The sequence below is a fragment of the Polyodon spathula genome, chromosome 7 (genome assembly GCF_017654505.1).
Source record: "Polyodon spathula isolate WHYD16114869_AA chromosome 7, ASM1765450v1, whole genome shotgun sequence".
NCBI lineage: Eukaryota > Metazoa > Chordata > Actinopteri > Acipenseriformes > Polyodontidae > Polyodon > Polyodon spathula.
Genome location: NC_054540.1, coordinates 25,667,610 through 25,685,750, shown reverse-complemented (window position 1 = coordinate 25,685,750; position 18,141 = coordinate 25,667,610). Strand labels below are relative to the sequence as shown.

Here is an 18,141-nt window from a genome sequence, read left to right as displayed (position 1 = left end):
AGAAATATAATGATTTCTGGTTGTAAATCTCCCTCATGACATGTGAGGGCGCTAAGTAGCGAAAGGGGAAGTCTTTGGACGGGCTGGCTTGACAATTCTTTCCCCAGGCTGGGAAGTCAGTCAGCCTGGAAGAAGGCGAGACTCCGTTGCAGGAACGTAATGACCCAGAAGGTAAACAATGTAGCAGCTGCAGGCAATATAGACAGCTGCAATCGTTTACCAAGGGGTCATGCGTGATAGCATAAAGGGGACGGACAATTGTAAATCGTTTCCTTCGCTTGGTTTTTGTGTGAGAAACTGGAAGGACCATGAGAGACGCAGAGAAGGTGTTGTAAAAATATTCGTGAGTGTTTTGTTTGTTTGTTTGTGTCTGTTTAGTAACTGTCTGTGTTTGTGTACAAAATCGGATCATCACTGCACAATCACTGTTTGAAATTGTCATCACCCACCACGAGCACTACAGCACGCATCCGGACTGGTGACCGTGTATTATATTATTGTGGGGCGGATAATGTGCGTTATTATTTGGTTTGCAAAACCATTTATATCATTTACCTCTATGATTTGTGTGTATTGATTGATTGGTGTGTATTGCAGGAGGTTTATTGCTTGGTCGCCAGACCAGGAATTACAAAATAAAGCACCCCTTTTCTAAACTGGATTATGATTTTCTGCCTGTGATTATTCCTGCACTGCATCACCCCTGCACCTGTTCACTATCAGCAGCCACTTTGCCACTGGGCCGCATCTGTTTCTTTGGCTTCAAAATATGGGTTGCCAGTGTCATGTCAAGGTGCCAACATATTTGACACAAGGCAATCATTAAAAGCTGCTCCAGTAGAAAAATGATGTATATCTTTTCTTGAATAGTTTTTTTTTTGTTTTTATAAAATACTATGTTTAATATTTTTAAAGAAATATGCAGACATTTCTAGCACCAAAATAAAAAGCAGATATGAGAAAAAATAATGTAACTCATTAAAACTCCGTCTGCTCTATTTTCTGTTTCCTGCAGGTGGCTCTAACACTTTTTGTCTTGCAGCACACTGTAAAGAGCCTACTTAAAAAACAGCAGGATGACTTAAATGAGAAACTTTATAATTGAAGTAATGCTACGGGCTATCAACATAAATTGAGATGCCCAAGAAGGAGCGCAATAAGTCTGAGCTAAGTCGTGTCTATTTACAATAGTTAGAGGACAGAAAAACATTTTTAGAGCCATTGGTATACCTGGGTTTAATCAATCTGTAATCACCGTTTAGCAAGAAAAAAACTAATTGTTTTAATTACCGGCAAAACAAGATGCACAATGCAGGTGGAATGGGGTGAAAAAAATGCTATTGGAATCTTAACATGTACAAAATCTAGTAAATAACCAAACAAACAATTTGTCAAAATATACCTGTGTCACCAAAGAAAGAAAAATAAATAAATCATATTTTGAACTGTACTGTACCAGTAATAACCTGGATACTGTAAAGAATGCCATTATTAAATACAATGCTAGATGTTGTATAAACACATAGGCAGCCAATAAAATTGGAAATTGACTACATATGGCTAAAAAAAATTGTAGGCCTATATTAATAATTTTAGAAGCAATGCACCTTTTCTATGTCTCTCCCTGCTCCCCTGCACCTCTCAGCAATCTATTCCGTCAGTTAATAATTCCATTATTATTATTATTATTATTATTATTATTATTATTATTATTATTATTATTATTATTATTATTCATTTAAAATACCTTTAAGTAGGAATAGTCCCATTTCCCTTCAAATAGTTTTGAGAAGTTAATTTTAAACATGCTGGTTTGCTTTTGCCTCTGACGAAGGGTTAACAAATATTATTTAATTTATTAAAGTGCTTGTTATAACACTTGTTTGTAAATAAACTTTAAAAAATATCATATATAAATTACAAGGTTTCTATTTACTTAAAAAATGAAAATTGACATTTTATTTATTTTTTCCATCAATTTATTAAATGCCCAGATTGAATGTCACATCACAACTGCAACCCACTTACTGATTAGGAAGATTGCAGTTTAATGATCGACATTTGTTACCACTGTAAAGCCAATCACCTCTTCTCTGATGGACCAAACCGTGGAGATAATGGCCCAGCCATCTCCAGCTGGAAGGATTTCTGATCAGTAGGGGGTCACTAAAGCATGATGTAGGGAGCTATGCCAAGTCCTCCTGCAAAAGATTTTCAATTCGAGCCAGCAAGCTCCTGATAGTATGACTCACCCTATGCTCACGTGATTGTGCATTTACTGGACAAGCCACTGGAGACCTGATGCAATATTTTATTATTCATATCATCTATTTATAACACCCTTCCACCCCCCTCCCCTCGACACACACACAAACCCCCCATCCACCCTCACAATACTGCACCCAGCAAATGTTATTTTATTCTATTATAGTCATATATCATTGTTTCCCTACCTTGGCCCTTAATCTTCATCTCAAATTTGACTTTGGACGTCCCGCTGATCACAGAATAGACCACGTCGTCTTCCTTGCTAGCATCATTGATGATCAGTGTGTGCAGGGTCTGATCTTGTTTAATGATATATTTGTTACTGGCTTGGATGTCCTTGCCATCTTTTTGCCATTTCACCTTGAACTCTGGTTTGGCAGTCTCTGCTGTAAATTCTGCTGTGCTGCCAGCACATACTTGTAGACTTTTCGGTTTCTTTGTAAAAGCAGACCCTAAAGAACAGCACAGATTTTAAAGGACTTCATCAGTAGAGCTTCTGGGGTTTTCTTTTGTCTTAATGACAGATGGGCTAGTATTTGAAGACCTTTATGTATCCACAAACCAGTATCTCTAATTGATTGGAGCAGATTAAATATTTTGTAATACGTATTATGTATTTTGTAATTCCAATAATAGAGGTAGATAAAACCAGATAATACAGTACCTCTTTATAAACTATATAATGTCCCTGTTTTCCACATTTTTCTGTATCAAATCATTTTTGATCCACATGTGCAATTCAGATAATCAATAAAGCGTAAGTATCATGATTCAGAAAAATAAAGCGTTATACATCCCCACGTGTGCTACAACTGTTTAAATAACGTAACAGTCATTTTTCTTTTCATTGTTAACATCCTGACAACTTTTTACACCTAGAATTTTAAACTCTGTTTCAAAGCTCTTTTCAAAACGGCTGATCTAATGCACTGATAGTGTGACGATTATTGCCCACATTGTCAAACAGGTAACACAGCAATAATGATTCATGATGTGGTACAGAACAGAAAAGCCAGAGCACTTATTGTTATGTGTTTTTTTTTTTTTTTTTATCGCTCTTCTAGCAGTGACTTAAAGGTCAGATCTTAAACCTCACAGCACTAGAGGGATCATTTTGACAAGAGCTTTGAAACAGAAACTAAATACAAGTACATTATTTAAACAGTTGTAGTGTCACATGGGTATGTATAACACTATATTTTTCCATAACCCCTTACTATTTAAGGCCATGCGTTGTATGCACTACTTTGTTTAGCATTATGAGGTGTGATAATATGAATAGATTAAATTGTTTAAATATGTTAAAAATAGATACAAAAATATGATAAGAATGTGGCAATACACAAGTTCTGTAATTATACCCAGAGGTAGTTCCATTGAAGGACCTTTCGTAATAAATATGACATGTCAGGTTATATTGAATGCCACAGCAGAACAGAGCAAGAATGTGAGTGCTATACTGATTGAATCTACCCTCCAAGACAGAAGGCAGAGATGATTCCATCAGAGATCTTCAGACTGAAACATGTGTCCAGGATGTTCTTCATCACATATCAAAAGCATTTCAATTGTATCTATTTTTACTTTCTTATTCCATTTTGATTTATAGATGTTCGTCAAAATAACTGTGACCAAGAGTATCATAGAGATCCCTTTCTTAATCCCCATCTTATAGCAACAGAATATTGTACTATGTGAAAAAGGAAAGCAATAAAAATGAAGCATGCATGTGCATTCTTGAAGCATCACATCAGTCATTAGTTAGAAACTGGGTCCATGTCCAGTAGTTGGATAAACTGTTTGTATTAATAAACACATTTGTTGTAGCTATTTATGGTGGGCTTGGTTCATCCAAGTCAGGCCACTATCAATCACTCAGGCTGACAGTCGCAAAAAGCCAGGGAGAGGGACAGTAAAGATCAAGGGCTGTCAACACTCACTATTTAATGAGGCTTTGAGTGACACCTGAAACCACGCTGTTATGTGAAAGAAACAAATAGACCATTACCGAGGTCATTTCTGTGTTCCGATTCCAATGTTTTACACCAGGCTGGGCACTGATGGGTTATATCGCCTGTAATACGCAATTTTGGTACTGTGAAAGTGCACTGCAAACAGATTATCAGCCCAGACAAAGTACAGCAAGACTACAATAACTTCAAGATGATTGTTTTGAACACTGATATTATTTTAAACTGCAGAATATGTTCTGTAACTCTTATGATAGATCTTTTAACATGAAGAAGCAACGAAGGAGTGACAATATTGGCGAAACACATACTGTATGCATATATAAGTATAAGTGAACAATTGTAAATGTAGCTTGGACGTCTAGAGGGATTTCATAGTTTAAGTCAACACACTTTGTAAAATGCTATTTAAAACTGAAAAAAAAGAACATTTTTCATTGATTTAGTAAGTTGTATTTGCTCTAAAAATAACTATTTTCTTTTGTCAAATGATGTGTGACATTCACTTCAAACAAGTTGCAGGACTTGTCAAGTTTCCTCAATTAAGAATGCAAAATGAATAAGAAAAATGCATTTAAACAGTTTTAAAAAATGACACTGTATATCTTAACACAATCCCCATCGTTAGTTTTTTTTTTTTTTAATTCTATTGAATATTAGTTTAGAAATAGTGTTTCCCTCTCAATTATCCAGAACGGAATTATCAAAAAATGTGCATTACACAAACAAATGTAATGCTTCCTTGAACAGTCACAAACACCTGATTATCAGAGAAAATGCGTGTCGCCAGAAGACTTTGGATAATTGAGTGTGTGCTGTAGTAAGCAGTTGCTCAGCTGTGAACAAGGTTTCTTTGTATCTAATTTGAGGTGCTGATATGTCAGCTATACTGAATGCACTACTTTATACCATTGTCAGGTGTTGCATTTAGTGATGGGCTCAGTTTACACCTGTGGCAAACTTAGTTTACTCAAACTAAGTTATTTGCAGTTAAAAAAACACATGCAAAACATGTGATTGCATTATTCAGATGATTAATAACTCTTCGATTTCTTTAAAATGCTTAATAATAGTGAGATTGAATCTCAATAACTAAAATTTCATGTACAATTAATTATTGGATTCTCTATTTAATGACTGAATACAAACTGTTTAGTTAGTTTGTATTTAGTTCAATGACACTGATGTATCAATGTAATAATTCATGTTTCACTAAAATTACGTTTCAATTTTTTGTTTTTTAAATCTGAAATATATGAATATATTTTCACAATAGTCTACTCAATTGAAGAATTATATGACCACCTACCAGATTTCTTCGTGGGCTCTGGCATTGTTAACTGTTTCCCCCAAAGAGTTTCAGCACTGTCTTTCGATACTCAGTGAGAGTGATAGAAGCTCTCAGTCTGGTAGATTAGTTGCAGAGCAATATCTGATCAGAAGGAGAGAATAATTCCACCCCTTTATATACACAGTCAGAGAGCACCTCCTTCCTTCAGTAAAATATTCCAGAGATGGACATCCCTAGCCTGCTCCATCATCCTCGTTTGTTTTTCCAGGGAATCTTTTTTTGGATTGGCTTGCATTGTTATTGTTTGCAAGAAGTGGGAGTTCTATACTGGGTATGGCTACACAGAAAAATGTTATGCTGCAACTAATGAGCCCTTGTTTTCTACAACAGGCTTTATAAAACTGAAACACTTGAGAAAATCCTATTAGAAGGATGGTGTTAAACAAATGTCACTTACTATAAACACGTTTGCCTCGTTGTACTATAATTGTCATACATCTTGCGTGTTATCAAATGGACTACATTAAACCCTCTACATTAGTCCTCTCTTTAAAAAATGATATTGCATATGCAATTGTCTGTAACTTAAGGAGGGTTTAGTTTGCTCCATCTGTTCATATTATGTTCTAATAAATATTACATGCCTATGTAATATTTGAAGATTCTGAAAGTCTGTGATTGATACTTTGACACATGAAACTTCAGGTCCATGCCTACTATTGAAGCCACTTACAAGAAAACTTGAGCTAAAGAGGTTTATTAATTGATCGAAACAACGGCAGATCGAAATACCACCACTAATATATTAATTTTAATGAATGAATCTGTTAAAATACATGTCAGGGAGGGTCATTTGTCAAAAAGTCAGATAATAAACTGAACTAATCTTGTTATGCCATTAATTTAAACACTGCACCTTATTGTGTTGTCTTGGTGTGGCAAAGTGGTTGCAGTGCGCTGGTGTAGAGGTAATGCCGCGCTGAAGAGGATGACAACAAAGGTTCGGGTGAAATGGTTTATTTTTGTAATCCAAAGTCTGATGACAAACAGAAAACAATAATGGTAACAGGCAATACACAGAGTTTGCGTATCGCTCTGTTTAATCCATGGGCTGGTCCTGAAATAGTCCTAGTATTAAAACACCCACAGTTAACACAAACACGATCACAAATCCACAGTGAGTGCTATAGTGCTCGTATTGCAAATACAATTAATCAGGGAAATAAGTGCAGTGTTGTCCAAGTTTTGTGCTGGCCTCTGGCAACAGATCCGGATTGTGTTAGTCGTCTAATAACAATAAACAAGTATTATTATACATGACAAAACAAACAAAATTGATGATTCACAATATGGTTCTCCTTCTGGGTTAGCCTTAACCATAACAAGGAACAGATCACCTCGCTACCTCCCCTTTTCTACTATCAATCACGCCCTCTTGGTTAACGATTGCAACTGCTCCTCCAGTCCACGGCTGCCACATCATTTCCTTTCCTGGTCAATGATTTCGTAGCTTCTGTAGCTCCACCCCCTTTCTCGATGGCAGACCTCCACCTAACCCTGTTAATGAGTTGTCTTGCCAGCCAGTCCAGGGCACTCTGTTCCCTTTACATAGCTTCCTCACACATCAGGAGGAAGATCTATCACCAAGAATCATTCTGTCTGTCACACTTGAATATCAGATTTTTTTTATGTAAAAAAAAAAAAAAAAAAAAAAAAAAAAGTCATTTTTTTAATGAACATCAAAGGCTACGATGTATACAATAACAGCTTCTGGCAAAGGGGTTTTATTACTTGTAATACAGGAAGGATGGTTTCCAATTTACACAATAAAATACAATCCCAACTAACTATAAATGACATGTATCTAAAATTCTTCCTAAAACAATTACATTAGGTAAACACTAACTAAAAACAAATTCAATTGTGACAATAGGCAGGGTTGCTTCTCGACCGTGAGAAGGTAAGCCATAGCACAGAAAGGTACAGCCTCGTATTCCTTGTGTCCTGGCCTGTAGTATCACTTCAGGCCGAAAATGGCCCTTGTCCACAGACAGGCCCTATTAAAACCCAGGGCCGGCTGCTCCCCATCCTGAATACTGTCCCACTGGTCACTGTCCAACAGGGGGTCAGCCCAAAACCCTGAGCCTAAGTACCTGCTGTAAAAAGCAAAAAGAACAAAACCAAGCCACCATCAGTGCAATTATGTTGCAACATATTGTACTACAATTTTCTAACGATACTCCAGGAGGTTGTCTTACATACAGAGAAACACAATAATTATGTACAATCTGACACACTTCATAACTCCTGTATAGTAATAAAGTCAATATTTGTTGTACTGTCGAATAAAATGGTTTCCAATCGCACACCGAACAAAATTATTCTATCCCTGTGCACTTAACTGCAAGCTAGACAGGGTTCACCACTCAAACAAAAGTACTACTACTTGGTTGTAACTTCCCTTGATCTCTTGGTCCAGCTTTTACAGGCTGTTCCATCAATTCTTATCCACTTTCTAGTATGGGCCCTCCAGCAACATAATCTGCCCTGCTCTCTCCCTTCACTGTGCAGGTAGCACACCTTTTATAGGTAAATTAGTAATATAATGGGGTAATGGGTAACAGGTGATGCAATTCCTCAGAATGTCAATCAGTTCTACCATTTGGTCACCAGTGTACTAATAATAAATACAACAAAATAGTAAAACACACAAAGCAAAAACTGAATGTAATAATTAATATGAAATAAAACAACCAAATAATCACAGCAAATTACAACAAACAGTGCAAATCAGTCAATCAATGAAAAGTGAAAAAGTGCAGTGCTCAATTTGATCACTTATGACATGGGTATATGTAATTTCAGTGCATGGTAACAAACAAACAAAAAAAGAAGTCTCCAAAAAATGAATGCTGTGGTTGATGTGATCGATAGTGATTTATTTCTTACCCCAAAAAATAATCAAGACCAACCAAATGTATTTCCACAACCATGTGTTTATACTGCTAAAGCGGTCAATATACTCACAGTTCAAATGTGCACGGACCACAATAGAATTAGATGTTAGAAGCTGACAGTGAATTAATTAAATGTTAAGAAACAAATAAGAAGTGGCAGCTCATTGTTATTTTAATGTTTTAAACATGTCTACACAACAAAGGACACCTAACTTTTTAACTGCTGCAATATTCTGAATTCTTTGACAAGCTATCAACAAACCAACCCCCAAAAATGTCTGTCAACATCTATGTCAATCAGATAGATGATGTCCTTGTTTGATTTAGGGCTCTCCAGTGCAGTGCAGCATGATTAAGTACCTCTGTATTACGCAATTGAATACTATTTTGTGTACACCATTCCAAAGGGTTTAAAAACAAGGGTAGTTACCACAGCCAATTAAAACAGCATGCAAAAAGTGTGCCTCACCTTTCCATTCTTGTCAGTGAGCATATATAATTACTGCCACTTAGCAAGATGATCTAACAAAATGATGCTCATAAGTCATATACGTTTGAAGTATTGTACCAGCAATATATATTTATGGAAGTACTACTGTATGTGATAAATTACTCTAGGAAATATGCATTCTCTGTCATTTTAATGTTGCACATACAGTACATGTTTTGTAAATCTGTGTTAGGATGAACTAAACTCTCTTCCAGCCCTCCAGCCCAGTAAATATTCTATTAAGATATTATTCAAGCTGCTTTAAAAACAGCAGTACACAGGCCTATAAACTGTTATTAAATCAGAGCCTATAAAATATTACCAACAATTTTGTGAATTTGTAACATTGATATAAATTACAACAACATTAAGAAATGGGTGGTTAATGCTGTTTTAATTGGACTCTACTGTATACGCAATTGTCAAACTGATATATAGAGTAAGATCAATCAAAAGATGAGGATTTTAATTATTTCCTTTCACCGACTTCACTTGAGTGGCATTTCACACACTAAATGCCTGGCAGGGAATTATAAGTGGAACTTTCAATGTAGATGCTTTCCATGTGTCAAGCTATATCTGTTACTAAATTGGCTAGGCTGGTATTGTACTAAAAATATTGCTTCACTAAAGCTGGAAAATGATATACTCTATATAAAGTATATAACATTCTCTAATCGTGATTTGATACAGCTACCTGAAGTTTCTTTGTATCAGATGGCTTATGTCAGTATGCATTTTTCTTATTTAACTATATAGTATACAAAATATAGATTAGAGTGCTGTGAGAACATGCAAATTTCTACCCCAGCTGGGGTCAAATATCACATTTGCAGATTTTTTTGTAAAGCCACTGTATTTATTGATTAACTCCTTGATTTATTACTTGACCTTAAAAGTGATAGGCTTGAAATAAAAAACCCAGAGAGTTTCTTAAATCAAATGTTTCCTTATCAAGACACTCCTTCTACAAGCAGACAGGGGGACTCAAAGGTGAGTCTAGAGACTCTAGACTTTGCTCCGGCTCAGGAGTGCATGCCAGTCTCTGCTTCTGATTAACTGTGTAACAGCTAATCTGATGCAATAGAGATGTACATGGTAATGTATTATACTGTATCGCTAAACTAAATCATATCTGCACAAACACACTTCTAATGAATGGTGCTAATTACAGCTGGTTCTAACTTGATAAACTCCTACAATTCCAAGAGGGCTTTAGCCATGGCAATTCGAATTCGATCTGCTGAATCAAATCAGCACACACACATCGGTTACACCCAGAGTTCTTGCTTTTGTATTATGTCATTGGCTGCATTGCTTTTTGAAATATACAGCCTTTATTAGTAGCAGACAAACAATTCTCAGTAAAAGATATTCTTACTCCAAATATAACCCACCTACGCTCAAGTTAGAAATGCAAGGCTTAAGGTATTATGGTGTGGGACATGACACAAAGGCACAAAACCATTTGAAACTGGAGCATGCACATGATGCGATTACTGCTTGATTTTAGCAATGAAGTAACCACTGTGGATTGTTTGCAATGGGGCAGATTTGGAGGCTTGATATGGTGAGTGTAGATAGATGTTGTATGCCACCTTCTGGCAAATGGTGAGAGATATATTGATACACGTTCATACTCTGCACTTAGATACTTAAATCAACAGCTCTGTTTATTTTTGTTTACACTTTTATTACCAAAGGAACTTGATACCATTTTTTTTTAAATAATAGATGTTACAGAATATACTAGCAAGTCTTTAAATGTTGTATGAACTTTGTCTTGAACTACAGTACATACAGAACCTTAATATTTAATTTTGCAGCAGTATACTATGGTAGAGCATATAACGATGATATAAAGTCTAGAAAAAGCATTGTGAAAACAGAATAAAACACATATAACAATACAGAAGCATCGGAAAACCAATGGTATCCATGGTAAAGCAAAGTAAATGTATTGTTTTTGCAAAACGCATTAGGAACTGCAAACTTACTGTGAAATTTGACCATGGCAAACTTATTTAAGTGATTTAGCAGGATTCAATTATGATGTAAAATAATTTATATTATATGGATTATAAACATTCCAAGCTGTCGGGTGTAATAAGGCAGTTGGGACGTGATTGGTTATTTTTCTTCTAATTTTAGTATGTTTACCCTTTTATAAGTAACACACTTGTGTGTGTCCAGATATGCTGAAATATATAGACTTGCCAAGTGTTTGAAAGAAACAATGCAACCTTGATATAAAGAATTGCAGCTTGTTTCCTTTAAATAACACATTGCTCTCTATTGGTGTTCACTTTGTTTTAGACCAACAACATGTACATATAAAGTAATAGAAGGCAGAGTGTGAGAGAGTGAACGCTGCACACAAAGTCTAGTAAATGAGGTCCCATGACATTTCTCCTTGGCTCTGTAATCAGTGAAGCATGTGTAATATTATCTTCTTCACCCCTGGAAGGAACAGTTGCACAGTCCTTCTCTTTTCAGACTACACCCTGCACCATGCTCTTTCCTTCCTGCCACTCCTTCATCGTTGTCATGCCTTAGGAGAGCAGTAGAATAACACTCTGACCTGTCAGACAACATGTACCATTGATCATTTTTTATGATGAATAATGATGCAAGATGCTGAATTGCCAGAACAGATTTAAAGGGATACGTTATCTCACATATAATTTAATTTCCTACCTGTTTAATAACCTATGATGTGTGTTCTGTATAACTCTCTACTGGATCACATGCTTAGCAAAAATTGCTTTTCAAAAGACTCCTCAAGGCCGATTTTCTGAAGGGATGAATATTGGGGGTAACTTTGGCACACATATACCATGTTCATTCCTCATGCTACAGGAAGTGCTAGGCCAAAACAAGGTCCGACTAAAAAGGGTGGATAAATTGTCTTCTCACACACAAAATCTGTGCAAATTGACCAAAAACTAAGGTTGACCAAGGCAGTAAAGGACCAGTTTCAACCTTGTACCCCCCTAGATTGTTCTTCTCCCATCCTTAATGAATTATTAATTTAGTTTGTTTTGGTCAACTTTGTATTTCTGCTATGACGCGTGTCTGCTTCAATATGCATTTCCAATTTGTATGCTCAGAATGTCCACTCCTGAGTATCCCCCCTTCCACTGTCCCTTTCCACATAGATAACTGCTGTACAATATATATATATATATATATAATATATATATATATATATATATATATATATATATAGTAAAATATATATATATAAGATGGATATCATATTACTAAAATGGATACGCAAAGAAAGAGTGTCTGATTTTTCGCAAATGCGTATCTAAGACTTGTGGCCACAGGAGTTAATAATAGGTTCTTGATGAAAATCTGGCAATGACAGTGCAAACAGCTCTCTTCAGGACGTTGCAGCAGCAACATCCCCCAGGTTTGATTCTCGCAGAGTTAGAATTGTATTTAGTTAGTACGGAGAGTAGAAAGAAGTAGTAGTGAACAAATTTAATAGAAAAGGAAAGCGAAAGTTGTAGCTGTACTAAGGACATTTACATCAACATTGGCAAGTTATTTTTTGCATTTTTTTAAAAATGTGCCTTGCATTTATATTTCTGTTACTATTTGCTTATTTATGCCGCCTGCTCTTTTATAAGTATATGCAATATTTGTGTTACACACGCGCACACACACACACACACACACACACATGCACACACACACACACACACACACACACACAAACATAATAATAATAATAATAATTATTATTATTATTATTATTATTATTATTATTATTATTATTATTATTATTTGAGGACGTTTATCCAAAGCAACTTAGAGAAATTAAACAAAATATAAAAATACTGAATTACAAATTTTTAATTTAAGGATATGGAGAGAAATGGAAGCTGAAAAGACATAGCAGACATATAAAAGCAATTAAAAAAATTATAAACAATTAAAAATACACAACTAACTAACCAATAAAATAACACAACACAGAAACACCCCCATCCCACAATTGTCACACACACTGCCACTCACACCGGCAGGGAAAATGATTCAGTAGCAATCCTTAATCGGGGTGTGATGGACACAGACGAAAACAACAAAGTCCAGTGATGCGCTGTGATGCGGTAGAGAACACTTGCAATGATGTTGACCCAACAGGTGCATGGCAACCATTCCATCTCCCTGTTGTCCATTCCACAGCTTTGTTTGTTTAGATGCCAATGCCAGTCATTTCTTTCACTACAAAGCAAAAAAGCACTGTCAACAACCACACTGTTTTGAGGACTTTTGAAACTTCTGGTTAGGCACCTCGCAGTGTATCTCATTCTCATCTAACCTGCAGTGGTCAGAATCAGACACAGTAACACAAACACAACACTACCTCTGGACATGTATTCTTTAAAACCAGATAAAAGTCAAAAGTTTAAAAACAGTATAATCGTAAATCTCGAAAAACTACTGACTTCTAAATCTTTTGTAGTCATTTTTGTATTACTTTAGTATAAATACATGTTAATTTGGATTCATATGTTGTTTTTTTTTTACTTTATGTGAATGAAGACACACATTTGCCCGTTTTCCCATTGGAAATAGTGATATTTTGAAATATCACTGTCCTGGTCACAAAAGCAAAGTTTGTGGGGAATAATAGCCATTTTCTATACTTTTGAGGCATAAGCAATTAGAAAACAATTTTTACAAAAAATAAATAAATAAAGAATTTGTTACACGGTGTATTCATTTAACTCTTCAGCCATTTTTTAATTTTAAGCACTACTTATTCAACAAATAAGCTTTTAGGCAATACCTATTAAAAGATAATTATATGACGACAGCAGTGAGATCTTTGACCCAATGACACAACAACACAATGCAACCAAGTAACACAAAGAAACCCCAACTAAGGAGGAAACCTCTGGTGATCCCAATCACAGGCACGGGCCAAAAAATAATAAGCATCCAATGATCCATATTACAATCTCATCACTTGTGACAACCATGGATAGCTTTAAATTTTGTTTAGCTGCTTTTATATGTTGGCTTTAAATTTGTTTAGCTGCTTTTATATGTTGGTCCTTCACCATCCAAACCCCCCACCCAACCCCCAAATAAAATAAATAAATAACACATGCAAAATACCTTATACATGTAACTACATTAAAATATTATTTAATACCATAATAAATTATATAATATAATCATTTATCTAATAATGTCTTTATAGCTTATCTTTATATAATGCCTTTCTTAGGTACATGACCCCGTAGTGCTTTCACTGAAAGTGATGGCGTACAGCTCCAGTGCAGTAGGTTAGGCTGTTACAACTGAGGAATTGATTTGTTCATCTCAGTCGCTTACCAATAGTCCACAGGGTTAATGGGACTGCGGGTTCACGAAATTGTAAGTAAGTCTTTGTCATGGTTGGTTCCTACACCTAGACGAGTTAAGTGACTTGCTCAGGGTCACACAGTGAGTCAGTCAGTGGCAGGGTGGGATTTGAACTAGTGACCTTCTGGTTACAAGCCCTAGACTTTAACCACTGGATTATAATTGCCTCCTAAACATACAGCATAATTACTGTGATTATTCTTGAAATGGCTGATGGCTTTTAATTGTGCTGTTCCCATCACTTTTTAATGTCATGATGTTTGCAACTTTGATAATATTTGAAAACAGTTTTCAGTATCATCATTTATTTCATTTTTCATTTTTGTCAAAATTCACTAAAGGTTGACATACTGTGCTGTTATTTTTTGTTGACAAAAAGCACCATTCCCAGTTCTAATTCCTCTTCCAGGTTGATTTGATTAAAAACAAAAGAATTATGAGCAGAAGTAGTGAACTGCAAAATCAATTGTTCTGTATTGATAAACCACCTGCATATCAAGCAGTTTGTCATTTCCAATATTTGTAAAAGGGTGATTGGGCGCTCTTAAAAATTAAAGATATATTTTCCTAGTGTGTGAAAATTTCAAATGGAATAAAACTAAAACTAAAACAAGGCTTAGCATTCTAAAAAAGAAAAAATTGCTGATTACCAGCTGCAACAGCACCAATGTTTTCTAAAATTGTTCCTATCCAAAGAAAGCAAGTACGGATGCGCATACAGTGAAAGTGAAAAGTATACTAGAAAAACATATAACTTGGATGGTTATGCATGCACTGTGCTGGCACATTTTAAAGGTCACAACCATTAACACCACTCTTAATACCAGTTCAGCAATTTGAGATGAGACGTAAACAGAGAATTACAGAGATGCAAATAAAAAAGATGTTCCACTATACAGCAATGCAGGTGTAAAAGACGTTTTTGGCTGGTTCACTGTCCCTGTGTAATGAGCAGTGTTGTGTGATACACTGCCCTCACGGATTCTGTCCTGGCCCGTCAGTGAGATGAGATGAGGTTAAAAACCCTAAACCCATGAATGCCGATGAGCCTGGCTCTTTTGCATGGTTTAGACGTCTGCTTGTGCTGCATGTGATCGCTGGTTCACACCTGGCCTCCGCCCTGTTACACCTGCAGTTATTTTCACAGCTCATGTTTACAGAAGTCTTTCATCTCGGAGTCATGGTAAAACACCACCCATATTTCAGTGTCCAAAAAACCATTGATGTCAGATCATTTGTATAACACAATTGAAAGTATAAATGTAATAGCTCTCAATGTTTATTATTTAATACAGTAGTTGGCCCAGGTATAACAAGAATAAAGGATACCCCAGTGTTCTTGTGAGTATTTCTTAAAACCCAATTGTGAAACTTTGCACAGGAATTTCTTCTAAGATGCTATTCTATTTGCACCTGTAATATGCTATTTTTTTTCTGCATCCATATTGGAGAATGTGTACTGTGTGTTACTATTGTATTTAGTCAAACTGATTGTATTGTTTAATTGATTGTCTTATTAAACACATATATAAACAGACATCCTAAAACAGACGTTGTCTGTACATAGATTGTCTTATTAAACGCATATATAAACAGACATCGCTATATATATATATATATATATATATATATATATATATATATATATATATATATATATATATATATAATACCCTGTCTGATTTTCTGCATTTTGCAAATCTTCAACCAAAATCTAATATTAGATAAAAGGGACCCTGAGTGAACAAATAACAGAAAAGTTTGATACTTATTTCATGTATTTATTAAAGAAAGTTATGCAACACCCAATGCCCCCATGTGAAAAAGTAAATGTCCCCTTAGACTCAATAACTGGTTACTCCACCTTTAGCAGCAATAGCTGCAACCAAACGCTTCCTGTAGTTATTGATCAGACTCTCACAGCAACGTGGAGGAATTTTGGCCCACTCATTCATGCAGAATTGCTTCAACTCAATGACATTTGTGGGATTGAGCATAAACTGCTTGTTTCAGGTCCTGCCACAACATTTCAATGGGGTTTAGGTCTGGACTTTGACTAGGTCATTCCAAAACTTTAAATTTGTTGTTCTTCAACCATTCTGATGTAGACTTGCTTGTGTGTTTCGGATCATTGTCTTGCTGCATGACCCAGCTGTGCTTCAGCTTCAATTCACGGATGGATGGCTTGACATTCTCCTGTAGAATTCTCTGATACAGCAGTTCCTTCAACGAAGGGAAGTCGACCAGATCCCGATGCAGCAAAGCATCCCCAAATCATGACACTACCACCACCATGCTTGACCGTTGGTACGAGGTTCTTGCTGTGGAATGCAGTGTTTGGTGTTCGCCAGACATAACGGGGCCCATGTTGGCCAAAAAGTTCCAGTTTTAACTCATCTGTCCATAGAACATTGATTCAGAACTCTTAAGGACCATCCAAGTGCTTTTTGGCAAACTTGAGATGAGCATTCATGTTCTTCTTAGTGAGCAGTGGTTTCTGCCTTGCTACTCTGCCTTGCATCCCATTTTTGCCCAGTGCATTTCTGATAGTGGAGTCATGAACATTGACCTTAGCCGAGGCGAGAGGCGCCTGCAGATCCCTGGATGTTGTTCTAGGGTTCTTTGTGACTTCCTGGACAATTTTATGCCTTGTTCTTGGAAAGAATTTGGCAGGACGTCCACTTCTGGGAAGATTCACTACTGTCCCAAACTTTCTCCATTTGGACAATGTGTCTCTGACTGTGGTTTAGTGGAGCCCCAGAGCCTTAGAAATGGCTTTGTAACCCTTTCCGCACTAATAGGCATCAACAACTTTTTTCTGGAGGTCTTCAGGAATTTCTTTTGATCGTTGCATGTTGTGCCTCTAGAACCTGTGTGCTGACAACTTCACTCTGATGGTAAGGGCCAAAGATATTCAGATTTATGTTGGACAAGCCTGGCCCAAATCAAGCCTGATTGTTGACCAAAGTATTTAAACAGCTGAGCCTAATTATCCCTTTAATTGGGTTGAGTTAAGTAGGAGGACAATAACTTTTTCATACCTGAAGATTGCATGTTTGATTACCTTGCACACCAAACAAATGAAAGATCAAACCTTGGTGTCATTTTTTTCTCTAAGATTCCCTTTATATACTATTACAACCCACAAAAAGTTCTGAACAAATTCAATGTGAAAAATGTGTAAAAATGCAGAAAATCAGACAGGGGACAAATACTTTTTCACGGCACTGTATTTATATTTAACGATTAGGTTATTGTTTGGATGAAGAAAACCACAGAAAATAACAAATTATATCACTCTAAATCATAAGATATATAGCAGTACTGAAACCTTTATGAATCTCAGGATCGTTTTTGGTGTGGATTGCTGTATTATAACATTTCTAGTTTATCTCAAAAAGAGTTGACAGAAAACACTAAAACACTGTGTAACTGTGATATGCATGTTGCTCTCAATAAAATACCCACCAGACATTCTTAGAGCATACACTTGTTATTTTTTCTGGGTCATTTTGTGTTCAAGGCCAGCATACCCATATGACAACTTATCTTAGAAGAGGCTCACAAATCAATAAGTCAGATAACTTTGACTAAAGTTATGCCCTACAGTGTAAAATGGTTATCTCCTATAAAATAATGTATTGCTCTTTGAATAGCTCAGGAATCTTTAAGAAAAAGTTAAATCAATTTGAAAAAATCTAAATCTGTAATAGGGTTTTTGGAAAACAGCTTGTGACAGTTAAGTTTGAATTTGGACATGATTGGTAGGAGTCAAAATAT

At 35.9% G+C, this 18,141-nt stretch overlaps 1 protein-coding gene across 24 annotated transcripts in view; it reads right to left on the bottom strand.

The window, feature by feature from the left end:
• The window catches only part of mybpc1 (myosin binding protein C1), a 45,867-nt gene extending 40,208 nt beyond the window's left edge, over positions 1–5,659 (bottom strand). For 18 of the 24 annotated variants that reach the window (XM_041255069.1, XM_041255070.1, XM_041255071.1 and 15 more), the window contains exons 1-2: positions 5,548–5,659; positions 2,454–2,720 (exon numbers count right to left, since the gene is read on the bottom strand). In XM_041255069.1, the coding sequence (XP_041111003.1) occupies positions 2,454–2,720; positions 5,548–5,572 (292 nt within the window). In that variant the 5' untranslated portion in view covers positions 5,573–5,659. The remainder of the gene's footprint in view (positions 1–2,453; positions 2,721–5,547) is intronic. The other 6 variants (XM_041255088.1, XM_041255089.1, XM_041255090.1 and 3 more) reach the window with 1 other exon arrangement.
• Between the last annotated feature and the right edge of the window lie 12,482 nt (positions 5,660–18,141).